General features: G+C 42.2%; 1 protein-coding gene across 1 annotated transcript in view; it reads left to right on the forward strand.

Annotated features, from left to right (window-relative positions):
* Positions 1–27402, forward strand: part of RANBP17 (RAN binding protein 17) — a 249739-nt gene extending 222337 nt beyond the window's left edge. The window contains exons 26-28 of the mRNA XM_054994554.1: positions 14564–14662; positions 23262–23389; positions 26981–27402. Of these exons, the coding sequence (XP_054850529.1) occupies positions 14564–14662; positions 23262–23389; positions 26981–27077 (324 nt within the window). The 3' untranslated portion in view covers positions 27078–27402. The remainder of the gene's footprint in view (positions 1–14563; positions 14663–23261; positions 23390–26980) is intronic.
* The last annotated feature ends 275 nt before the right edge of the window (positions 27403–27677 follow it).

Raw genomic sequence — 27677 nt, forward strand, 5'->3', positions numbered from 1 at the left:
GCATTTGTGTGTTTCATCCTCCATTAGCTTGTGCAAAGATTATAAAGTCTTTAGAGATAAGGAGTATTTGGGTTTGTGGGGGGGATGGATTTTGCCAAATGAGAAGATTTAATCAAATGCTTGCTCAGCTGTCTGTTGCTCTTCCCTTAAACATGCACTTTTAGTGAGCTGTTTACCCTTTCTTTGATATTCGGCAATACCACATCTGTCTAGCATATTTTTACCACGCCCTTCTTCCACAGATCTCAGGGAAGCCTACACAGTTCTCCCACCCTCACTTTATTCTTGCAACGACCCTGTGAGGTAGGTTAGGCTGAGTATGTATGACTGGCCCAAGGTCACCCAACGAGCTCATTGCAGAGTAGGGATTCAGAGCTGGGCCCCCCAGATCCTAGCCTAACTCTCTGACTGTGCTGGCTCTCATAAACATTTGGATGTGTTTGTTCCATTAGTACTTTTTTTTCTACATGGAAAATCTTTTGTACATGCAAAACTGTTCTAGGGATGGGAGAGGGTGGCATGCACATCTGCCCTCTGCTTGAAACTTGCACGCCGTACACACACACACACACACACACACCCTCCACCCCCGAGTCCAGTCCTGGAGTGGAATAAATATGATTGAACTAAATGTGTTGAAGGAGATTCCTGAGTGGCTTTGCCACTCTGTTTTAATCCTTGTGGGTCTCGATGCAGTAACTGTAAAATCTTGTGTCATGTAAAAAAAGGCAAAATCAAAGGGGTTACTGGTAAGCTTGCTATATGAAAAGGACTTCCTCCATGGTTATTGCATACAGTCAATCAGTTAGACTTTTAGAGGTTGACTATATTGTGTTAAAAGGCTGGTGCTGATTTGAAGCTAATCTAACTGGCAGCTGGCCTGTAACATCTATACTACACTTGAGAATTAGTGTAGGTGGCATTGGTGTGACCTTACGTGAGAGAGTTTTTAGAGCTGCCCAGTAAAAACTAACATACGCCATCTGAGTTAGGACCTTATTATTTTTTTAAATTAATACGAGCTTTGGAAAAGAAACATTTTGGTTCCATCTTTCTCCACAAGGAGCTCTTGGCAGCATACTTATCTACCCATGCCCATAGGTACCTCCCCGTACATACCTGTCCAGCGGCTACAGTCATCTTCCAAAGCCTGCTTCAAGTGACACTGCCTTCTGAGGTTAGGAGGGCAGCAGGCCGAGAGAGGGCATCTCAGTTATGTCACCAATATTATGGAACTCTCTCCCCAAGAGTATTAATCTGTCTCCTGTTACTGTCTTCTGCCAGCAGGTGAAGACTTTTTTGTTTCATAACCCTTCCTTCCTGCCCTGTGTTTTAATTACTGTTTTTTCTGGGCTTTTACATATGTATTTTAGTTTTGGTTTTAATGGTGTGTTTTTATAATACTTGTTTTAACAGCTTCTGTAAATAAAAAATTGAAACGCAGTGATTCTCTCTTCCCCATGTGAGGATTGCAACAACTCTTCAATATAGATTAGGCGGAGAAAGTATGACTGGCACAAGGTCATCCATTGACCTTCCTTGGCTGTGTGAGGATTTGAACCCAGGTTTTCCAAATCCTAGCCAGTCACTATGACCACTACATTATACTGGCTTGTATCCCGCCTCTTCCCCAAAGGACTTGGGGTCCTGCTTGTGCCCACACCCTTACAGAACACCAAAATAACCGTTACCGACTAACTAATCACTATGAAAGAATGTTAAACACGTTTTGTGCAAAAATATGAAATTTACTCACACTGTAGATTATGTCACAAAGTTGTTCTAGCCACTTCTATTAGAACAACTAGAGCAATATATATATTTACACTCCAATAAGAAACCTCAAAGGGGCAGTAGAACATTCAAAAAGAACCCCTATTGTTTGCAGAAGCATACAAACTTATCAACAAGCTACAAAGAGCCTCTATGCAATTTCATCCAGTTTCTTACACTTTCATACAAAAAATCAAAGCACCATTGGGTTGCCCAATTCAATTTTGACAGAAAATCAACTAGTAATTTCAAACAGACATTTTTCAGAATTGTAACTGAACGGGTCAGCCAGCAAGAGGTCCCGTTTCCGGTATCCCCTTCTTCAGAGCAGTTACAACTGTAAGAAATGCATAAAAGATACAAATCAATATAAATTAAACAAACCTCCATTCTGCCTTCATTCCATAGCTCTGCAAACGCATACTTACATACAGCGCATCAAACAGCATTTCTATCATGATTCCAAATCGCTCACCGGCGTGTATGAAAGAGAGGGAGTAACCTTCTCCTTAAAAATTGCTGTGTGATTCTCCTCTATTATCATTGATCAATTTTTAAAGGAACAGAGTCCCCAGACAGTCCTCACAAATAAGATGTCAACTCGCAACTAACATTCATTCCTTGTGGTTCCTCCGTGTGCAGTTTGTAAATCCACCACGCTTCTTTTCTTAACAAGTCCCGTTGTATAAAGACTTCTTCCTTATATTGGCTTACATGTAGAACTGTGTACACAAAGTCATTTTCACGATGTTTCAGAGCCATGAAGTGTGAGACCATAGGCGCGTCTTCCACTCCCCGACGTATTCTAGAGCGATGTTCCTGTATGCGTGTTTTAATAGCTCTAGTTGTACAGCCTACATACATCTTATTACAAATACATACAATAAGGTAAACCACATTTCTTGTGTTACAGTTTGAGAAATCCCTCCAATACAGTCCCATAGCTTTAAACCTCTGGACAGGCATAACCAAGTCACAACTGTTGCAACCTCCACATCTATAATGCCCTTCAGGAAAATTCCTATGTGATTTGTGATTTATCAAATCTGTATGAATAAGTTGGTCTCTGAAGTTCCTAGTTCTTCGGTGGGCTACCAGAGGTTTATCTTTGCAACCCGGAAGATCTTTTATTAAATGCCAATGTCTGTATACTATTTGTTTGATTTGCTTCGCTAATGGAGTGTAATCCAGTGCGAAGCAAATCCTAGTCTCTCTTTCCACCCTTCTTTCCTTTAAGAGATCTTTTCTATTTCTTTCTAATGCTCGTTCCCTACCCCTCGCAACAACACCTTCTGGGTAACCTTTGGATATAAACTGATCCCCCATCTTCCTTGCATTTGTTGAAAAATCTACCATCTTAGTTGAATTCTGACGGAGGCGTAGGAACTGGCTGAAAGGTAAGTTACACCGTAAGTGGGGTGGATGAAAAGATTGATAATGCAGCAAAGCATTCCTATCCGTGGGTTTCCTGTAGGGGCGCACATGAACTACATTCCCCTCTGCCCTATACACCGACACATCCAGGTAATTGATTTCATTACCATCAGCTGACCATGTGAATTTGATATTATTTGATATTATTGTGCACCGTATTCATTTATGCATTTCTTACAGTTGTAACTGCTCTGAAGAAGGGGATACCGGAAACGGGACCTCTTGCTGGCTGACCCGTTCAGTTACAATTCTGAAAAATGTCTGTTTGAAATTACTAGTTGATTTTCTGTCAAAATTGAATTGGGCAACCCAATGGTGCTTTGATTTTTTGTATGAAAGTGTAAGAAACTGGATGAAATTGCATAGAGGCTCTTTGTAGCTTGTTGATAAGTTTGTATGCTTCTGCAAACAATAGGGGTTCTTTTTGAATGTTCTACTGCCCCTTTGAGGTTTCTTATTGGAGTGTAAATATATATATTGCTCTAGTTGTTCTAATAGAAGTGGCTAGAACAACTTTGTGACATAATCTACAGTGTGAGTAAATTTCATATTTTTGCACAAAACGTGTTTAACATTCTTTCATAGTGATTAGTTAGTCGGTAACGGTTATTTTGGTGTTCTGTAAGTCTATACCGTTACTCTCTCTTTTGTATGTTGTGCCCACACCCTAGCAGTATCCTCACAAGAACCTTTTCAGGAAGATCAGGCTGAGAGATACTGGCTTGCCAGGGTCACCCACTATGCATTGTGGCCGAGCAAAGGTTTGATCCGTAGGCCAACATATTTAAATCCAACACTCTGGGCACTACCATGTGGCTCTTACATGCTTGTCAAATACATGTTGACTGGACTGACCTGTCCTTAGCCACCTTCCCCTTTCCTCACATAAGCCATGTCTGATGCAAAAGAAGTTTTGGTTTTAGAGAACATTTTGTCTGATGTCCCCATTTAGGCAGTGCAAATAGGGCCCGCTAGTTTGTCATTCTTAAAAGCAGATACGTTGTACTGAAAAAAGAGTATCTTGTCTTTGAGCAGCAGATACCCTGTTCTATAGCAAATATCTTGGTGAATGTTGGTTAACCAGAGGAACTCCAAGACAGCTGCACAGCCACAGTATTTAGTAAGAAAAGTAACATTCAAGGACTTTGGCTTTGAAATGCTATGATACCTCCCGCTACTTTTCTGAGAGGTGATGATGGTTGTGAGAAGGCATATTAATCAAAATGTATGTCTTCCATCTTTATTTGGAGTAGCTGCTCTTTCCATTCAGTTCATCAGCAGTCATTCTGAGGATCTGCTTTCAAACTGCCATTGACTGCAAATGCACAGGTTTGCAAGAAACAAATTGCCCCATAAAAATATTGATCAATTGGTGAACAACTTGCCAGCTTCGGATGATTGTATATCAACATGAAAAAGATCTGGTATATCTCCTGAACACCATGGTCCATAGATAATGTGGAATATTTGATGGCTGTATCATAGCAGGGCTCACCCAATGTATTTTGTCACCCCACCCTCATTGCTTTCCCTTGCAGTGTCTGAGCTGAGCCCCTGCATCAGTGTGGCATGAGTCTAGGAGGCAATGGCCATTGCTTTTCATGCCACTAATGGCCAGGAACAAACTGAATCCCTTTCATCGAGTGTGCTGTTGTGGTTAGTGTGTCGGACTAGAACATGGGAGCCTCCAGGTTCAAGTCTCCACTCAGCTGTGTTACCTTGGCCGAGTCACATGCTTTCTCAGCCTAGACTTCCTTACAAAGACTGAAAATTATACAGATGTCCTGTGTCTTGTCTGTCAAGGGTATAAACATTCACTAGGCTTGGAATACAAGATTTGTGCTCAGTAGCACCTTAGAGACCAACAAGATTTCCAGAGTATGAACTTTCGAGAGTCAGAGCTCCCTTCATCAGATACAAGGAGAGGAAAGAGGAAAGGGTCCTTATAGTCCAGGCATAGGGTAGGAGAGGTATTGTGAATTAGTGTGTCAAGAAGCTAGCTACAATACATGTTGTAAAGAAAGATTAGAGCCTGGGTGCGAAGTGCAAAAATTAGCATCTGTAACATGAGAAAAATCCTATGTCCCAATCAACCCTGGGGGATCCATTGTTCCAAATTTGCAAATAAACTCAGTTTCAGCAGTCTCATGTTATAATTTTCCTTTGAAGTTTCTCTGCTTGAGAACTGTTATTCTTAGGTCAGCGATGGAATGTCCTGGCAGATTGAAATATTCTCCCACTGGTTTTTGAATGTTGTGTTTTTGATACTAGATTTGTGTCCGTTCATTCTTTTGCAAATGGACTGACCTGTTTGTTCAATCTAGAGAGTTGCTGATGCTTGATGGCATATATAAGTTCGGAAGATGAACAAGTGAATGAGCCTGAGATGGTATAGCTGGTGGTGTTGGGTCCAGTGATTGTGTTGTTAGAGTGAATATAGGGGCAGAGTTGGCATCTTGGCCTATTGCAGGCCCTGGTCCCAGAGTTCGTGTCCATGTTGGGAAGAGCATTCAATCTTAACTCCTCACTCACAACAGTGCACTTCCCAAACAACGCTTTGGGAATTGATCAGGTGACGAGTCATTGCCAGGTCTGTGTTTGATTGGTCAGCATAGAAGATGAGGGAAGATGCCTTGCAGTGGTCAGACACTGAAAAAGCCCAGCTCCATATCTGAATGATGCAAGTAAAGAAGGCGCTGAAAATCCCAGCAACAGTTTAGAATCAGATGTGAGAAGGCTGATAGGCTCAAGGCTTGCTGTGCAATAAGCGAGTCTTTGCCAAGGCCATTGACACAGGAAGCATATGACAAAGCTATTAAAGGGATCAGGCTGTCTGCACCTTTCTTCTCTCAAGAGGCAGCTGTAATGGATGCTATTTTCTCCCCTCATTAATCATACGATAGTGATTGTTCAAGGAGGAGCTCTCCTCCAGTCCCTGTAGTGGAAATTCAGTGCAAATATGGCAACGTGTGGAGAGTTTGTACTGTTAGGAGAAAGATTTCTCCCAACAGTCAAAAGAGTTCATCATAATTTCTATACAGACCAAACTGCAATAAGATATAGGCCAAGTGGAAGTGACTCATCTCAGAGTTTACAACTTGAAGAATGCCAAATGATACCGAAGAAAGCAACTCTTGAATCTGTGTGCGTGTTAGAGAGTGAGAGTGAGAGCTCACACAATAAGTTATTCCAGCCCTGAGGAAGAATAATCTGCAAATTGGAAGACACAGATGGGGAAGGCATGAGGATGCTTAAGTTTGAAAACATCTGTCAGCTGTATCATATGTTCAAATACAAAGCAGACTAGAAGGACGTATCACTCGGTAAATAGCTTGCATGGAATTCAGTGCAAGAGGTGTCTCTTCTGATTAGCCTAATGAAACCTCCTCCATATGTTTCCACTCGTTGCCGAGGACTGGCGATGTCAGTCACACATCACTTACTTTACCCTTCAGGAAAATTAAGTCTACACAACACCGTGCAGCTTGATGTAATGCTGTAGCGTGTATTCTGTTTATTTTTTTAAGCATTTATATCCTACTTCTCTATATCTGCAGCAGCTTACAGAAACCAATATAATAAACAATAAACAGTCAGGAACAAAGCACAAACTAGTTTAAAAGTGACACATCTCTTTAAAACAAGAAAAATCATAAATATCCTATAGTGATTTTATTTTAAAAAACAAAGAGAGAGCCTAAAATCACCTGCAGAAGGATGGGTTAGCTGAAAGAAATCTAAAACGTCTTTGGCTGGTGACTAAAAGAATTCTGGTTTGGTGCCAGCCAAACTTGGTTCTAGGCATCCACCATCTCATTTCCTGACCCAGTTGAAAAGTAAGTAGAGCTGTGCCCTCATACTGATGGCATCTCAGCCCAAACTCCCAGACAATCTCTTCCAACAGCTTCATGTAAATGTTAAACACTGAGGAGGGGACTAAAACAGTAGTGGAATCCTGGGGGATCCAGTATTTCAACGGATAGAGCAGTTGTCCTCAACATCACCTTCTGAAACTGAGTAGCCAGGTAGGACCTGAATCACCGGAGTGCATAACCCCTGATAGCCACCTCCTGTAATCAGTTCTGAATGATAACGAGCCGCAGAAGCATCCAAGAGAATGAACAAGGACACGTTCCACCATATTTCTCTTAGCCAAGGTCATCAGCCAAGGCAATCAAGCCAGTTCCCATCCCAAAACTAGACCTAAAACCTAGTTGAGATGGGTACAGATGATTTTTTTTTCTTCTAAAAGAGCCTGGAATTGTACAGCTACCACCCACTGAATCCCGCAAAGGCGGGATATTTGCCACTGGGGGCTCGCTTTTTAAACCTTAGTGGTCTAAGGAGGGCTTTGTAGGAAGCATTCTCATTTTTTCCTCCTTCAAGTTCGCTGGAACAATTTCCTCTGTAAAGCATATTCCACCTTAGTGGCCCAGCCATGCAGTTCCCTCTTACCTACCGAAAGACAAGATGGTTGCTCATGACTGCATTAGAGCATGCTGCCGCGGGCAGCTTGTCCGTGTCCTCGGGCTGCAACAACTGAAATTAATCCATGAATGCCTGGTAAGACTGCACTGATTGATTTGATACAGTAGCTGAGTCCAAGTCATTCTGGAGGCAAGCAGTTTTATCTGGAGATGCCTAGCAAATAAGCCATAATGGTCTGTTGTGTAAGCTTGGCGTATCATCAAGGGCCAGTCACTTAAGCTCCCTCACTGCCCAGGTTCCACAGAATGGTTTTATGCAGTCTTTGCTAAGAGAGAAGTAAAATGCTTTACTGCCAGTATCACAACAGAATAAGCATGATTACGTGTCCTTGTGTTTGGTCCTATTCAGTGAGTGTTTCTGTGTTCTGGGCATCTCCCAACCAATTTTGGCCTCCCAGAGTTCATCTGTCAACCAAAGGGCTACAGGGGCCCAGTGGAGAGCAGAGAGTCTCTGGGAGCAATCATGTCAATCACCATGGTCATTTCCCCTATTCCAAAAATTGACAAGAATATGAATAGAAGCGTGGTCCATGTCAGCTGGAAACTTCACAAGGAATCCATATGGATCCATCCATCTACACAGCTACTATTAGTATTTTGAAAATGTTGAGATCCCAAATTTTCCAGCATTTTTTCTAACTTGTCCCCTTTTTCCCTGCACACCATGAAGCCCAACTGCACCCGCCCAGCAAACATGAGTCTACCTGTTATAAGACAATATCTGAGCTGATGAGGAGCTCCAGAAGCAGCTCATGGGAAGTAATTTTTAGGGCGGGGGAAGCTCCATTCACCTGTGCAACCCTTTAATATTGAAATCAGACTCTTCATCTTATGAGTGGCTGGAAGAGATGAATAAACAATAGCTGCAACTGCCACCCTTTTATTTAGTTGAGCCCCAGGTCAGCTATAACATGGTACTTCACCTATGCTTGTTTTTGACGGTATTGATTTCAGCATATTGGAAATCCACAACTCAAAGTGCTTCCATTGGCATTTTGCAAGAATGTTGTTTTCCAGTTTTTTTTCTCTTTCCACTCAGGCAATGGCTTCCGGTCTTCCTCGTTTCTGTTTGCATTTACTTTCAGCTCACATATGGACATCTGCTTTATTATCTTGTCAGCAATTTGAAAGGCAGTTTGCCAGCTGCCAAAAGTTTCTAGTGATAATATATGAGAGATGATACATTAGCTTTTAATCAGTGGGAGGATAAGTCCTTACGTTATGCTGTCATAACATAAAATAATGGAGAACTGCCATTAATTCTGAACTCTTACTCTAAATGTATCTTCACCTGAAACGACAAAGCTCAATGTTTCTTATACTTCAATACAATAAGCCTTCCTAAACCAAGATGGAGAAAAATGTTCAAGCCCTCGATTGAACTAGATTTTCCTGTTGGGGAAAAAGGAAGGTAGGGAGCCCTTCGTTCATGTACAAAGGTGTGAGATTGGGAAAGCAGTAAGGAAGAGAATTGGGTACAATTGATTGAAAAAGCTGGCCGGATTCAACCCATATACATGTTAATTGTGTCTGAGGCTTTTACCCAACTCTGAACCAAGCTTTTCTGAACAGCTTGATCTAAGACATTGTCCCCCTACATAAAGTGGAACATATGCTCTTTTTATATCATATTTATTAATCTGAGGTGTGACTAATTGAAACTTTAGGAATATTGCCTGAAAACTCAGCTAGCACTGATAGCTCTTAGGGACTGAAACATGCAAAATTTACAGTGCAGTCCTAAGCACAGTTACACCCTTCTAAGTCCGTTGTAGTCGGTGGTCATAGAAAGGTGTAACTCCACTTAGAACTTAACTGTTAAACAGTGGATCAGAAATCAAAAGAAATAGAAAGGTCCTCCTCCTAAGAGGGGGAAAAAGGCGATGTTGTTTCATATTTCAGACTAGTTCATGAACATCGAATCATTTAATCCTAATTCATACTGAGGTGATTGAGATAGCCAGAATCATTTATAAGAGCCTGCGGGCTGTCAGGTTTGATCCCAGTCCAACCATACTCTCCCTTTGCTTGCAGTTTCCACAACTCACGAGCTCCATTCCTGGGCTTCCTCAGTAACCTATTGGTGTCAGTGCTGGTTATGGGAGGAAACAGGGGAAGGTATCCATTCTTCCCCACAAAGAGATGGTGCTGTTTCTGATCATGTGAGAGGTTGTGCATGGACTGAAGATGGGGCTGTTGAACGCTTGAAACTGTCTTAGACAATGGGCCCTTTAAATTCAGTATCCATTCTCTAACACTCTCCAAGGTCTTTTCTTAGCTTTGTTCCCCAAGATCCTTTTAACTGGTAATGCCGAGGATTAAACCTGGAATATTCTTCGTATAAATCATGTGGTGTTCTACTAAGCTATGGACTTTCTTTGGTTCACAGAGCAAGCCTGTGGGAACCCACTATACAGTACTTTCTTCTTTTTGAGATGGCAGTATACAAACACCTGCTGGATCAGACAGTAACATTTATTCTGTTGCTGTTAAACTAATGTGCAGAACTTCCAGGCAGTTGGGTAGTTGGCACTTAGAAAGTTTTCATATCCATGTTATACCATATAGAATTGCGAAAGATTATCAAAGCCATCCCAACAAGACGTTTATATTCAGTGCCGTGTAAACCTTCTTTTAAGAAACAGTAATGTAGTTTGATCACATTAAACTCTAATCCAAAATAATTGTCCTTTTAATTGTAATATAAATTATACAAGATTAACAGACTGCGAGAGAAGCACCCATCTAAATTCTGTTTTATTTGGCTGTAGTACAAAGTGAATTGCTATATTTTATTTGTTGATTCCGTATTTTTCTGTTAATGACCTCTAGCTGCAGTTTAACAGTATTGTAGCACATCAGTTTATTTTACTGGAGACCCTGGGGAGGGGGGGAGGGTCTCCAGGACCAAGGCCCATATTGTCCATCAACAGAAAAGACTTGAACCATCAGTTCCTGGATCAGCCCCTAGGACAAGGATGTGCAGTAGAATGGTCCTTTTCCCTCGGGCTTTTCTCCACTTGCTAATTGTTCACAAGTGAGGCTTCTCCAGCAACAGCACAGAACTCAGCCCAAGGTTTGCTGATCTGGTCACCGTGCCCTTGGCACCCTGTTACAACCCAACCCATGAAAAGTGCCTCCTCAGACCAGAGACGGCTTCAGAAGGGCAAACAGCAGAATGCTTAGAGGGTTGAACTGGCATCTGGGAGACCAGGTATCAAAATCCCATCAGTCATGAAGCTTTACCAGGTGAACTTGGGCTAGTGGGGGGGGGTCTCTCTGTTCTCTTTGCTGTATGCCACCTTGAGCTCCTTAGAGGAAGGGTGGGATGGAAATGTGCACGTAGCTTAGGAAAATTGTTCCTGGGGAAATTTTTGCTTGTTCTGCCTGCCAGGGTATTGTGGGTTTTTTGATAGGACCGAGCCCACGGTGGGTCAGGGATTCTCCAGTTTCACTGTCTATGTATAAATGATGGTATGACAGAAGAGCCGCACTGAAGGGAGGGAGGAGTCACTATCATGTCCCTTAGCATCACTTTCTGTCTATAAACCAACCAGCTTACATCCAAGGAGCACAGGGCTTTGAGATAGTGCTTTAACCTCACAGCTACCCTGTAAGGTAAGCTAGGCTGCAGGCTCCGGCTCACAAACACCCCAAGAGCATTGTGGTTGTGTGGGTATTTGGACCAGATCCTACAGTAACTACCATACCACAGTAGTTCATTCCTCCTTCTAGCTATGGATCATATTGATAGTTTTTCTGATGGTAAGAGCCTGAGCTTGACACCATGTACAGATTTCCTTCCTGGCACCCCACAAAACAACGGTGATGGTTTTCTTAATTTCCAGATTGTTTGGAGAGGTGGTTCATGGCCCCCCCTTTATGCAATGTCGTGTTTTATCTATATGATTGAGTACCACTTTGTCATCCTGTGTGCAGACAATCATGAAGGGAAACTCGGCTTGCACTCCGCAGTGTAATTCTAATGTTGAAGCTTCAAGTAATTTAGGGTGATTTCCTTGTTCTGAGAGATTTGCAGGGCTTGGATTGTCTTTCTTCATTTAGCGAAACATGTTGTTTGACTCATTCCTGGGCAGTTATTACAGTACGGATTGAAGTGCATGTCAGTTCTCTGGGGACTCAGCTCTGTGCTCCTCATTGGCCTTGAAAAAAATAATTGAATGATTTTCCTCATTTGCCTGGTGTTTGATATTGGAGTGGGGAACTTTTTTTTAAACAGCCATGGCTTATGTTTTTCATGGTAACATTCTGTAAATAACAGCTCTGTAAACCCACTTGAATAGCATCTGCTTTTTGTGTTTGGACCATCGTAGCTTTGACGGTCCCGTTCATTTCGGTTTTCTCACCAGGTTGGACCCAAAGATTGTTTTCTGTTGACAGACACTTCCACCAGCAGAAGGGAATGTTCTACCTCTCTCCTCCTGCTGCAAATCACTGAGCTCCCCAGAATGCTGCTCTTGAGGGGCAGGGGGTCCTCAGGAACAGTGTAAGGGGTGAATTGGGGATCTGCAGTGAAGGAGGGGAATTGGCAAATACTGCCCATCAACAGAAAATGGCCTACGGATCAAGCCCAATGGGGTGGATCCACACCCCTATCCTCTCGCTCTACTGAGCAAGGTTGGAGGCTGTCTTCCAGCCTAAGGAACCTTGAGCCAACTCAGGTGACTCTTCTGTTAGAGGAATAGCCACTTAAGGTGGAGGAAGGCTTCTTGGAGTATAGCTGGATGAGTATGGCTGGATCTACCCTACTGTTTGTAAAGATCATGCCTAACAGGATGTGTGCAAGGGAGCTAAATAAATTACATGTACCAACTGGGGTACCCATCTACCAACATTAAATTCCATCCCTTGCAGAAGAATATGGGAAAGCTTTTAGTAGGGATGTACATTTAGTTATTTCCAGTCTGAATATATATCTGAAAAATACCTTATTGGCAGTGCTTTTTTGTTCAAAAGGAGATGTCAGTACTCATATATATATACACCATGCCCTAACCTGGATAGCCCAGGTGAGCCTGATCTTATCAGATCTAAGCAGGGTCAGCCTTGGTTAGTAAGTGGATGGGGACCTCCAATGAAGACCAAGGTTGCAGACAGAGGCAGGCAATGGCAAACCACCTCTGTTAGTCTCTTGTCATGAAAACCCCACCAGGAGTTGCCATAAGTCGACTATGACTTGATGGAACTCTCCACCACCACCATATTTGCCTTAGAGGAACTCAAGGTTGTACCAATTCCCCCTTATGACTTGGAAGAGCCCCCCCCTCCCCCCCGGTGCCAGTACTGGCCAGTACCACCACAAAAAAGCCCTATTTACTGGTCTTTTTCAGATATATCTGTCAATCCAGACCAGTATTCTGGATTTTTGGGATACTAGTAATATCTGGGGCTGGCACTGCAAGGGTCCCAGGCCAGTTTTTCTTGCTTTTAACAGGTTTCCCAACAAGACAGGGAGCACTAGAGCAGTCTGCCCAGTCATCATGATTCCCCCACAGCCCTCCATGGCTCTCTGAGCATAGGCAGAGAGGATAAGAACAGGCCTAGCTGCAGCTTGACTCCACTTCAGAGCTAGATTGGGGGGGGGGGGGAGTGCTGTGTGCTGCTGCCGCTTTGGCCTGCCTGTGCCTTGGATTATTTCTGCTGCCTGCTCCTGTCTGTCTGGGATGACCTTTTTCTTGTTCTGTGCCTAGATATCTTCAGGACTGGTTTGCTCAGTGTGCTTTGTTTTAAAATATTATTTAAAATATCGTTTCCAGTTTTTCTTTGGTTTTTGTTTTTGCCTGTGGGGTTGTAGTTGTGGGGGGAACCTTTGTTTCCTTTCGGGTTCTTCTTAAACATGTTTTTTTCTTGATTTTGTTTTGTGCTATTTTTCTTTTATTTTCTGTTTATCTTACAAGATGGATAAAAAATTAAAAACATACATCATAAAATCACATCTTAAAAACTTTTAAAACCAACAAGAAACACAACATTAAAATAAAACGAGAGCTGAAATGCATACAAAAACAACAATTAAAACATCGAGCAGGAAGGAGGAATCACTGAGGGAACTCCAAATGAAACAAAGAAGTCTTTACTTGCTGGCAGAAAAGGGCAATAGAAGTGAACGTACGTGTCTCCCTGGGGGAGAGAGTTCCAGAATGTTGATGCCGTGACTTAGAAGTCCCTCTCCTGGGTGGCCCTAATATCAGAAGTTCGGGGCATGGGGGACCTGGAACAGAGTCTTGGAAGATGACCGTAGTGGTAGGTTACGTTCATAAGGGGGTAGGGGGTCCTTTCAAGTATATTGATCCCAAACCATGTAGGGGTTTGAAAGTCAACGCCAGTAACTTGTTTTGTGTCCTGAAACAGATTGGGAGCCACTGCAGATCGGCCAAGATTGAAGTGATGTGGTCCCTACATCCTATTCCAGTCAACATCATGGTAGCAGCATTCTGCATCAATTGAAGTTTCCAAACACTTTTCAAGGGCAACCACACATGGCAGTAATCTAATCCAGATGTAACCTGGGTGTGCACCACAGTGGCCAGATCTTTTTCGCCAGGGAAAGGCCCCAGCTGGCTAACCCATAGAAGCTGGTAAAAGGCACTCCTGACCACAGCTGCCCCCTGCTTATCCAGCAGGAGACCTGGGTCCGAGGGCATCGCCAGACTGCTGACCTGTTCCTTCAGGGGGAGTGCAGCCCAGTCCAGTTGGCAACCCTTCGGTCAAACCTTCCGTTCACCAGTACACCTTTTGTCTTGTTGGGATTATGCTTTACTTTATTAGCCCGCATCCACTCCAGAACTGCCTTCAGAGACCAGTTCAGACTTTGGTACTGGACTTTCAAACTGGTTTTTTCCTTTCAGATGATGTCAATCCTTATGAACACCATAATTTTTGAGGACTGCAGAAACCAGTGGTCTGTGTCCAGACCTCTCCTGGGCCTCATACTGCTCAATGAGAAAGTAAGTACTTGGTTTAGATGTGAGTGGCTGGAGTTTCTCTGTGCTGTCCTAATTGCTGAGCAGCTTTGGCATTTTATTCATGGGGGTAGCGGGGCTTGAGGGAACAGGAGAGAAGGCATCCCTTGCATAGGTGTTCAAAAAGACCCACAACTGGAAAAGCCTTCCTCCTTTGCATGGAATGACAGGTGCTCTCAGCATCCTCAAAGCATGTGCAAAGCACCTCTCTGCTCCTGGCCGTATCCACCCATGACAGTAGCAGCCTTGATTTAGGATCATGTCCCTTAAATGTAGTGGCCCAGTTCATACATCATGCTAAACCATTTTTCGACTAACTGGTTAGTGTGATTATCAGGGTGGAGATAATCTGAGTTCCTTTCTAGCATATGAACCTCTTGAATCGACTCCTGGCTTATTTCAAGTCCACATAAATTGAAAGACATCATATCAAATGAAGAGCACTATCCATTTAATGATAATGTAAATGTGTTCAAAATAGGTTTAGGTTAGAACTGTCTGACTGCAGAATCAATCCACTCCAGTGTTTTCTGCAAAGAGCATTGATAGAGCCTCTTCCTTTCAAAAAGAGAGTATAAAAGGCCTGTCTTCCTTTAAAGGAACAGGCTCTTTCTGCAAAATGCAGGGGGTTCCTGTCAGGCCAGAGTGTGCCTTCAGGTTGCAGCCAACCTATAATGACTCCTGCTGGGGTTTTCAAGGGAAAGAGACTAACAGAGGTGGCTTGCCGGCTTATCTCTGCATAGAGACCCTGGTCTTCTTTGGAGGTCTCCCATCCAATTACCAACCAAGGCCGACAGTGCTTAGCTTCCAAGTTCTGACAAGATAGGGATTTTTTGGCCAGAAATACTAAAGGTAGAAATTCTGCAATGGTCTAGTAGCTTCGATTTCTGATGCAGATAATGTAGTTCCTCTTAACAGATGGGTACGGCGGGCTTTTCTTATGTCCAAATCTATCCAATTTAACTTCCTTTGGAGACAAAAATTATTGGTTGCTGGAACTTCTAGCTCTTGCACAAACAAAGGAGTTAGAGGAGGGGGAAAGATGCAGTTGGGTGCTCTTTGCCTTGCTTAAGTTTGAAGAATTGTGTACAAAGGGCTGCAAAGGGGGATTGCCCCAAGTGGCCGCAGTGATGGTGGGGAGCAAACTTGTCATTCCATTGCTACTGTTTGCAGCCTTTACAGTATTTCATGTATTAAATTATTTACTTTATTATAAGCCCACCTTTCTTGCTGCGATTCGAGGTGGTTAGAAACTAGATACTATTCAGTTAGCACCAAAAATGTAAATTGTGACTTCTACAAAAGTATTTTGCTGTTATGTGCTGCGTCAGTTTGTGCAACTGATATTTCCAGATTTTTTTTTAAAAAGTTGCATCTGTGAAAAGTTGTTTGGAAAATCAAGGATATTCAAGACACTCTGCTGGCCTTCTGTGGATATCCAAGAGCTAAAGATATAACATTTCTCAATCATTTAAACTTTTAAATTTCATCATCATTCCAATTAGTACCATTTTATATGCTAAGCTACAAATGATTCTTTCTATACTTTTAAAGTAGGAAAATAAGTTCAGGATTGGTAAAATTAGGTAGAAGCCAGTGTGATGTAGTGGCTAGATTGACAGGCCAGGGTGAGGTAAGCTCACTGGGTGCCCTTGGACCAGTCACACACACTCAGCCTAACTTTCCTCACAGAAATTGTTGTGAGGAAAAAAATGGGTGGAGGGAGATGATGTAAGTAGTTTTGGGTTCCTATTGAGGAGAAAGGTGGGGAATAAGTGAAGTAAAATAAATATATATTTGCATATATTTCAACCTTCCTGTATTTTTTGTCCCCCATTCACCCAATTAAAACTTCTGGTTTTCTATAAGCAAACAGCGAGCGAGCTGCAAACTGCACCCTGTGCCACTTTAGCATGTGTATTTTATTTGTTGCCATGTGAGTTCAAAACAGTAAACCCAAGAAAGTTATCTGCACAGAAGCAGTTTTGTAGTCACAAAAGGACTAGCAGTAATTTGGATACTGAGTTAAACAACATTGAAACAACATTCAGTACTTTAGCAAATTAATTCTGGTCAAAATTAGGCACATTTAAACAATAACTACATATTTGAAAATATGCTGCATGTGTATACGCTCCATATACACAGGAATTTTCATTCACTAATGCCATAGATTGTCCTACAGAATAATCTTGATGGTACACATTTTGAGTGAATAGAGCTTGTCTAAAAAGCATTTCATTCATGCTAAGGAAGAAAATATTTCATATGAGTTTTTTTAACGCTTCCTTAAATTTCTAATGTTTCTATTAGGAAAAAATAAAGGCTTTTAAAAAAAAAATCCCAGAAAAGTGTGTGTCCCCCCCCTCTTTTTTTCACTTTCTTCCTCAACCTTCATACCTCTACTAATGGCAAATATTTGTTTGTTTGCTGTCAACTTTCGAGAACTTGCTTCTGCCAGCTTATAAGAAAACAGTACCAGCAAGTCGATAAAACATTAACTCATTAAAACAAGTCAAGCTCATAAAACCACGTCAGTAAAAACATGCCAGCATAAAACAAGCAGAGCAGCCTGATATGGAAAACTGAGTGGATATAAAGGAGCTGTAACTAAAGGAGGTATAAAGTCAACAGTCTCTAGTAGTGTCATTAAAGGTTTCATGAGAGACATGGGCAAATATGTCTGAACCATAGGATTTAATCTTTACAAAGCTATTGAGAAACCATTCAAACCTTTAGTCATATGTCATTTTAAGTGGCATTCTTAATGGAAATAACATCTGCAAGATGTCTAAGGGAATGAATTGCTATAAGAAGTGGCCTCAAATAGGAACAAAGTGGTTGTCAGGCCTTGTCCTCATTTCCTGCCACAGGTACTTTCCCATTTCCGTGTCACCCCACCAATTATCCTTCCCCTCTCTCTCTGCTGATTTGCAGCCCAACGCAGAGCAAACACTACAGACTTTCAGTGTCAGGAGAGCCTTCTTATGTACTGATAGAGGATAATTTCCATAACACGTCAACTGCTAGCAAGTTGCAGGAATTAAAAGGGATGCCTCATCCTACTTTTTCAGTCCAGATTATCAGTACCAGAAGTTTAAATTTGTTATAACTAGTCTGAAGCATCTGTACCTGCAGCGGGAACATCCTGCTTTCTGGCCAGGCCACAGAAGTCACAAAGTGGGAAATTGGCCATTAATCCACGCAGTCATCATAAACTACTGAGCTGTAGACCTTCAGACCGCACAGTGCATCACAGTTGGGTTGCCAGGTCCCACCAAGGGCAAACTGAAGGCTGCAGGAGGCATTGGACACCTACCCATGTGTGCACTGGGGATCCCGTTCCCCAGGTGGGGGTAGAGGATCCCCCCTTCCACCTCTCACTTGGCTGACAGGAGGGGAAAGTGCAGGCAACAGTCCTGGGAGCCCCCGCAGTGCAGTCCTGCATGCTCCGGAGCACTTCCTTGTCATGTCAGGAATGACATCATTCCTGGCGCAACAAGGAAGTGCCCCAGAGTGCACGAGTTAATCCTTCCTAATGCAGGAGCACTCCTCACCCCCAAACCCTGTCTCCCGGTTTGAGCTCCAGGGGACCTGGCAACCCTAGCATGCACCCTCACAGCGCCAGCAAATGACATCATTTCTGGCACGATGTGGAAATGACAGGTTGTGATGGGAGGGGGGCAATTTTCTAAAAATCTTCCCAAAACGTAATGTTTGGGGCTGATTTTTAGAGAATCAGCCACTGTGCAACCCGTCACTTCTGCATTGCCTGGAAAGGTCAATTGCCAGCACCACAGGTAGACGCTAGCACACTCTGCACACATGCCTCCAGCTTACCCGTTTCCCAGTGTTTTTGCACTCTGCTGATTAGGTGCGTGGGGGGGGGGTGCAACAGCTGGGGCAGAGCATTCCCCACCCCCAGTGGGGGGCTGGCAGCTCTAGTCTAGTAGCATTTTCTGTCATGATCTTGTCATCTACCTCTAAGTAAGGGAACTCATTAAGCTCCCAGATGTGGGACTGTGGAGAAGCCATAACAGAAAAAACAAACCAGCTTATCAGTATACATTGTTCTTTCAGTGCATTCACACATCTCCTTTAGCTTCCCTACCTCAAGCTTGCTTTGTGCGTGCTGTCTTTATGTCAGATCAGGGTGGAACTGAGCACAAAAGGCATTGCCTCTACCCTCAACATAGAGCATCATAACTTCACTTGAGTGAAGGAAGGGGCCAAGCCCTCGTACTTTCATTAGAACGTTCCAGAATGTTTCATAATACTGGCCTATACAAGCATAGTCCCAAACATGTGGCTGCCCTCAGACCTAATCAAAGAACATGTTACCAACTCTAATGACTTCAGGTTCCCATAGAATATTTGGGTTTTCCGTTCACCGCTTTTGCTGTTTTGGGGCCTGTGCCTCCATGGCAGACTTTGTACGTTTTGCAGAGAAATTGTCTTTGCAGGATCTGCACTTGTACAAATTTTGGTCTGAGGTCAGAAACTCTGCTGCCAAAGGAAGCTATTTCCATGGACTAGCACAGGCTCATCTGAACACATGCAAGCTAGCTGCAGATGCAAAGGGATTGTTCCTGAAGATATTGACCTGTAGTGTTCTCCATACTTCAGCATGAGTTCTAACTTTATTCCAAATTCGTTTATCTCCTGGGCAGTCGCAAGTGGCAGTGCATTACTGCTTTGGAGAATGAATTGTCTATACAATAAGATGGTGCTGGGGAAAAAAAATAAGACACCAAGATTAGCAGCAGCCGCATACATTAAAATTCAAACTGAAATCCCAGCCCTGGTAGGAAACTAATAGAAGAAGAAAATATATCAAGTATAGAAGCGCCGTCTCATCATTCACCTGTGCTGAAGGATCCAATTTTAACTATATCCAATAGCACTGTCATTCATCTTCTTGGTGTATTATTGTGATTTAAATCCAAGCTCCATACGAGGAGCAGTTCTTTTAAAATGATTGAGAGGGAATAAGGGCAAATTCAGTGTTTAGAAAAAGTTTATGACATCACAATATTATCCTTTACAGATGGAAGCAATATTTCCTACTTTGGGAGGAAAAACTAATCATTTTCTATCTGCCCTGAGTCACTGCATCATTATAAAAGGCGGAAATAAGTAGTCTTATGCATTCCCAATCTTGTTCTCAGCAACGTTTTTGTTTAGCCAATGTCTCTGATTTATAGTATTAAATATTAGCCTGACTCCATATTAATTATGTGGTTTTGATTTTAGCAGCCTTAGTGTAAGGAGGAATTAAATATTTCACAAGGAGATATAGCCATACAATCATGAATAGTAAGAAATATGAGACGAGCACAATTTTCTCTCTTCCGGAATGACATTGCATTCTAATGATCATGGAGCTTGGTTAGTGCAGACTGTATTCGTGCACCATTATTTATCAGCGGTTCCTTTGTGGGCCCAGTCACTTTGGGCTTGTCTGAATTAAGGAAGCTGGCAGAAGGGGGTGAGTGAGGTGTTTAATCTGTTTATTGAAAAACGTTACAATATACAAGATAATAACAAATTATTCTGTACACTTCAAGTACCCATAACATTAGACGCTACCATTTTGGAATAGCAGGCCATATAGTAATGAGAGGGGGGTCTTCCGGGTTCTCGGATCCAGTACCAATTTGGAAGCAAGCTGGAAATGTCTTGTCATCTCTAGGGCTGTTGCAACTGGTTGCATAAACATCTGCTTACAGTCCCATTAATAAAAAGTTTTGTGACTGCATAGGCGCTGGCCAGTATACTGTATTTTGAAAAACAGTGCAGTTATAAACGGTCACTTGTATCATTTTTATAATGTATAACTTTAGACATACAATTTCTTTGGTGTGCTTTGTTGCTGAATCTGGGAAGAAGGGTCGTTTTCTCTGTAAGATATCAACAAACACTGGGCTGCGTGGAAACGTATCTCCCTTTCCACTCCTTGGTCTTCTGTGGCTGGCATAACTGGTTTCTCATGCTTCATTGAACCCTGGCCCCAGAACAGATTACAGATTTCCACCTTTGGGCTTTGTATATCTCAACCACAATCACCAGGTTGCAGAAGAATTCCTCATATAGGCAGGTGGGGGCAGGTCCTAAATCTCATGCTCATAGGCAAATATTTTGTCGTAAAGGGTTCTATGGGTACACCCAGGGGAAGGGAGATACCATAGAAGAACAGCCAGTCTAAGTAATTCCAGTATAAGTCCACTGAAAGCAGTATACACTGGAGTAACTCTGCCTAGTTGTGCCCTTACAGTAAGAACTCTTAGTAAAGACTAGGGCAGGAACAGGAACTCTCAATAAAAGCATAAGGGAAACTGTTTTGACAATGTTTTTGGCAACCATTTTACTTCTCCGTGTTGTCCATATTAGGAAGGACTAGACTACGTTAAAGAAGCTATGTCCTCCAGTTTGCAGGATCTGAGAAAGTCTGTTAATGATAGGATGTTTCAGAGGTCTTTCGTTCATAGGGTTGCCATAGATCAGAGGCAACTTGACGACATAACACACACAGACTACATTGCTTATGGCTCTGGCTGCCATTTCTGTAAGGGCAATCACGGTGTCTTACCATCATACATTGCAATTTGGATAATGACAATATCATTCTATCGATTGCATTGATTTACATTCTGTAATTTGCTTTGCGTATCAGTGACAGGCAACTGTATGTATGTGTATATCTCCTCCCAGCTGTCCCCCTTGGGATATTCACATGAAGATCGTAACACACGGACTGGGCCGTACACCCAGAACCATCCCAAATATACAGCTTTCTGTGCTGTATCAGCTAAAAAATGAAGTTCTGGAATCAGATTTGTTGTTGTGAAGTCCCAGCTGTATCCACCATGACATGTGATTCTCATGTTATTTTGTCTCTAGAGACCAACTAAGAGCCTTGCTACAAGTGACATTTTACACGTGAAGGATAAAGGATCATTTTCGCAAGTCTTTCTGGGAACTGAAGTTCCTCTCCCCCACCCCTTTTCCTTTTGTTCCTTCCCCTCGCTGCCTGAAGAGTCAGAGAAAGCCTGCGGCAACAGCAACTTTTCCAAATCGTTCCTCCAGTCATAAGCCTGCTCTCAATGATCTTTGGGGCAGGCAGCTGCAACTTTCTCAGCTTTCTCCGGAGCATTCCCCCACCCCACCCCCAGCAAGACAATTTGCAAAAGCTGATGTTGCCGTAGGCGCTCTCTGTCTCTTCAGACAGCGAGGGGAAGGAACAGAAGGAAAAGGGGTGGGGGAGAGGAACTTCAGTTCCCAGAAAGACTTGCGAAAATGATCCTTTATCCTTCACGTGTAAAATGTCACTGGTAGCAAGGCTCTTAGTGTATCATGTACACCTGAAACTTGCATAAGTTCAGATGAATGTAGTCAGTCTTTGAGATATTGCAAAGCTTCTGTTTTATGGGAGCTTTTCTTCAGGAAATAATGGCAAGGAAAAATACAGTAAGCGGGTTCATCAGATAACTCTTAACTAGCAAACAGCCAGTTCATTGTTCAACAGTACTTAGTCAGTGATCAGGATTTGTGTTTTGCCTTAGAAATTTACCCATCATCTCCAAAAGCTGTTGTGCTAATGGTTTGATAGAGGCAGAACCTTGTCATAATGCTTCTGATGCTTTGTCTACCTCTAGTGTCTCTGAAATACTTGGCCTCAATCCAGAGGCAATTAAGGACATGCTAAATTTGATTGAGATCATGGGGCTCTGGCTGTCTTTTAAAGGAGAATCGCAGCCTTGCAGGGGCAAGTTTGGGGATTTGGATCAGAGGTGCACAAGACAGGTGTGGGTGGGGTCTTTCCACTCCTGCACAGTTTTGCTGATCTGTACTGGGGTCCCTCACACTGTTGTTAACTACATAAGGGGGGGCAGGAGAGAGGTAGGTATTTTCCATCTTTTTCTTTAAAAGCCTATAACACTATAGGGAGCCCATTTTTAATCGGGAAAACTGGTTATGTATCCCCATGCCCTTCCCAGTGCCCCTTTTCCGTGGTATGAATTAGGCTCCCAACCAGCTATGACTACTCTTAAACAATGTCGAGAAGATGAGATCACAAACCTCTCCCCATCTCAAATATTTTGACTCTTGGTCACACTTGTCCCATTGTTTTCAACAGGACAATTAGCTTGTTTCAGCGAGGCTTTGTTGTTGTTAGATTTATTTCTAGTTTGCCTTTCTCACTGAAACCCGAGGTGGATTACACAGTGCAATTCAATGCAATATAATCAAAAAACACAAATGAATTTGTCTGTATCCAGCCCTCTGTTTCATTAATCTTGTTTACTGTTGTCTTGAAGCTCAGTAATATATTAAGAATAATTTGATACGTCTCAGTGTATTGGGTTGTATAGTGGAACCTTGAAGTGATTCCTCATCATGAACTGGGTTGGAGTGGGGCTAACGTTTATATTTTATTGGGGCTTCTAGTTTGGGGCAGGAGTTTGGAATGGCTTGGGTGGCAAGCTCATTTTATAACCAGGGTTTGGAAATCAGATGTTGCAATCTAAAGCGTATGTTGGAACCCAACATTTTCATTCCAGCTGTTTTTGTTGTATCATTTCAGTGCTTCAGTGAATTAAGAGCAAGCTTGATAAACAGTCAGCCTGCTGATAAGCAAGAAGTACTTCAACAATGCTTTAGGAACCTCATGGAAGGTGTAGAGCAAAACCTTCTGGTAAAGAACAGAGACAGGTAGGTTCAGCCTGAAAGTTGAATGCAGGAGAGGAGATAAAAACGGATAAAACAGCCTTGAAATACAGGCCTTTTCGGAAGACTGCTTTACACCCAGTGGGTTGCATCCTGCAGATCTATTCCACTAGAGAAGGTGCTTTTCTCAAGCTCTTGCATCAGAGGAAGACTCCTTCCACTAAAGGGAAGTGCCTCCAACTAGTATAACAGATCTACAAGATTCAATTCAATGTGATGGAATTTTTAAAAATTTTGTTCCATGTTTTATGCTGCATTTTTATGCTCTGTAAGCCATTTTGAGTATCATCTTATAGAAAAATGGAGTGCATGTTTCGTAATTGCTGAACACTATCCAGCTGTTCCCACTAGATGCGTTATCCCCATGATAGTAGATCTGCATTTTCCAGGCACTTCAACAGCTCTGTTTGTTTGTTGCTCGCCAGTCCGTTCAATCAGGCCAGGAATCTTGATCTGCTGTCTTGGAGACCACCACAGGCCGGATCCTAAATCTAAAATCCAGAGTGTATTGTCTAGAAAGGTCCTGGGACTGCTTGTGCAAAGCAAATAGAAATTGACATGTTGTTAAAGTCACAATGATTGCTACACATCTTTTTGTTTAGTCTGATAAGCTTCTGCTTGGGGCTGGATCCAATCTCAGATTTTCTACCGCAAGGGGAATGTTTACAGAAAACATTATAGTAGAGAGGAGAAAATGCACTTGATTTGTCATTCTGGCCAGGCTTCTCTATGCATATTTTCTTCCACTGGAGAAAAGCATCACCTCTCTGGGCAAGTTACAGAAGTGTTATGGTTTCTCTTTCACATGGTGGCTTTGCATGCCACCACAGGGAGTTCACACATGGTTGCTTCCTACCTCAGCACTCGCTACAGCCCTGTAACATAAGCTTCAAAGGTGGCATCTCTATCTTAACCATGTAGTCCATTCCTATTAATCCCTCCTTCCTCTGCAAGAGATTTTGCTCATCACATTAGCGACCGTTGTCGTTACAGAAAAGAGGGTAAGGGGGTTATAGTGGAAGCAGCAGCACACAAGGTTGTCAGGTGGGGCTTCATTAAGGGGACATTGCTGGACCAAAAGGAGCTCTGCTGCATGTGAAGCCGTAAGTGCCAATTGCTTGTTGTAGCTGCCGCAGGAACCTGCTTCAGCCTTTCATGTGGTGGCAGCAAGATGACGAATCCGATTGTAAACCATTCACATGCTGCACTATTTACCCAGAAGGATTGCTTTCCCCTGCCTGCCAGTAGAGGTCATCATCAGAGATCCTGTTTTGTGTGTCCCCCACGTTCCGAAGTTAAGTCAGTGAGCGGGGGGCGGGGGGGGCTTTTCAGTGGTAGCACCTGGACTTTTGAACTCCTTTTGAACAAGCACTTGTTTAGTGCCAAAGCTGAATTCTTTTAGGGACCATGCAAAGGTCCCTGATGGCTGATACCTTTTAGACACACACACACACCCCGCAATTAGTATCAGCTCTGCTGTCTTCCGCTTATTGCTTTTAGGCTGTGGTTTTAGAAGTTCTTTTAATAGTGTTTTTATGATATTTCCAGTCTTACCCTGATTTGATCTGATACGTTTTATTGTTGCTGCTTTATCTCTGTTTTACTGCTTTTATTATATTGTAAGCTGTTTTTTAATATAGTTAGGTGGGGTATAAATATTTTAAACAAACAGTAGCTTAATGAACACTTGGAATGATTTTCCCCATGTCAGCATGGCTGTCTGAAAATAAAAGCCTTCTTTAACTCTGAAAATTTGCATTTATTCTGAACATAAAAGGCACTGAAAATACTGCCCCAGCCATGTGGTGACCTACTCCACCTGAACACCTTGCAATGCGATAACAGCCTCCACGTGGAGCTACTTGTATTGCGTAGTTTAAATGCATGCGATTAATAAAGCTTAATTATTTTTGACCATAGGCTATAATAACTTAATTGTAAATAATTGGCACACACATAGCAACATCCTGTGTTCATTATGTAAGCAGCAAAGGTCTAAGAGAAGGCACACCATAAAAATTAAACATACATTTAAAAAAAAATAATTGTAGTGTATGATTAACATAATTAGCATGCCATTTTTCTGTACATTGGAAGCATAGGTACTGTTAATGGGCACATCTTTCTTCGAATATTATTTCCCGAGGAAAAATACTGATATATGAAATTTGAGAAATGAAAAATAAAATTAATGTAGGCATTCTTCTTTGAAATCTGTTGGTATTTTGGCAATGTGTATTTGCAATCCTGAATCTCTGGTTAGGAGTCCAGAAATTTGGCAGGGGGTGGATTTTGGGCAATCTCTTTCTCCCAAAATACTCAGCCCCTCGGCTCCTTTGTCAGTCAGTGAATTCCACCTTCTGTTCTCCACCCTCCGAATCAGAATTCCAAATCAGCTCAGTTTATAGTGGCAGCCTTGGAATGATGGGTAGGAAGAGGGATCGGTCTGGTTCAATGAACAGTGTAACGGTTGCAACAAAAAACCACGGTGTAGCATCAAATAACCCACACCCACAAAACTAATGAGAGGGAGGGACTTTAAACTTTACTTCTGATTTAAAATCAGCATAATGTACACTAGGAGAAATCCAGATTCAAGGTAGAATTATGGCTAGAGTATTTTTCCCCTGAGGAGTTTGCGCCCTTTGGAAAGAATGATCACACTTCACAAAATATACAGTTGTCCCATTTTCACTGGATATTACAAGTTCTTTGTATTGCAAAACCTGTTTGACCGGAGATAAAAGGCAGAATAATGGTCTCTGTACTCCATGGAAAGTGACACTAACGCACCTCCATCAGTCTTAAAGGACAGATTTGAAGTGGGTTGAGGAGCGGAGAGGAAACAGTTTCATCCGACCTCGTCCAGTGGATAGTTCGGAGCTATGCCTTACTGTCCCCCAGATGCTTTCCCCCCCCCCACTCTCCCTTCCAATTTTTTTTAAAAAGGAAAATGTTTGTAAAAGTTCAGGGCCAAACAGATATGACCCAGATCATAGATTTTGATAAGGGGTGTGCATGAACAGCTGTGCAGGGAGAAAAGAGATTTAACCCTTCAACTGTATTTAGATCTACTAATCAAGACCAGGCCCTCACACTCTTATTAATATTTTAAAGGGGAAACGCACCTCTTTAAAAAAGGCTCCTTCCCAGGGAGTAAAACCAAGTGGAGGTTGAATGAGGAAAGCCTCCCCTCTGCAGCCCAGATCACAGCACACTTTTTACCTTTCATAGATAGACAAAGATGTGTGATCTTCATCACATCTGCTTTGGCCATTAGACTCAAATAATCCAGCCACAGCAAACAAGTAGTCATACATCTAAAAAAGCTCTTTGAGGGACAATTAAGAGGAAATTCCAGTGCAACGTGACATGGAAGTAAGATTTGATTTCCTGCATGAATTAGTACCATTTTGTTTTGTAACGTGTTTCATTGCTGACACAGGACTAATTTGTTTATTTTGGAACTTGAACATCTTTTTAGTATATCAGAGTATATGGAAGTTTATTTGTATTATCTTTAAATTACATCAACTGAAGGAATGATTGGCTTGTTTGGGGTCTTCTTGATCGCAGATTCACACAGAACGTGTCTGTCTTCCGCCGAGATATGGCTGAAACCTTGCGCTGTGAAGGAGCCTCCGAATCAAGCAATTTAGAAATGATGAGTTGATGCTGACCTTGAAATTATCTGAACAACGAGGAATGGACTTTGAAGGTCGGGTCAACACACCACATTGTTAAATAGAGTTTGACTTTCATATAAAATATTTTTTTAAGTAACCTCTGTCTTTTTATAGCTCTGGCATGACTGTAAGAATTTGTAAGGCTGGGAACAATGAAAACAGACATGACATAAAGAACCATTTTGAACCTCCTTAGACAAATCTCTCATCCCTTTTCTCAGTGACATGATGCCGAAATAGTACGTAACCAAAGAGTAAAATAAAACATGTATTTTCTATCTGAAATTGTTTGGGGATTTTCACTTCCACAGTCAAAATAAACAATTTATCTGATCGTTTTAAAAAATTGTGGCGATGCCTGTTTCTGTAAAATCTGTTTGATAGTTATGCCCTCTGAATGAACAGGAGGCTTAATTTTTAAATAACATGGCTATATATAAAGGTTTTATTAAAAGTCTTGCGTCTTAAATGGACCGTCAAGAAGAAAATGAGTGGAAACACCTACGTTCGGACACCCCAAGCAACTCCAATTAAGCATGAAGCACTCTTTGCAGATGTTCTTCCCTTCCTGCCCCCTAAACAAGGTT

Source organism: Eublepharis macularius, chromosome 1, assembly GCF_028583425.1.
Source record: "Eublepharis macularius isolate TG4126 chromosome 1, MPM_Emac_v1.0, whole genome shotgun sequence".
Lineage (NCBI taxonomy): Eukaryota > Metazoa > Chordata > Lepidosauria > Squamata > Eublepharidae > Eublepharis > Eublepharis macularius.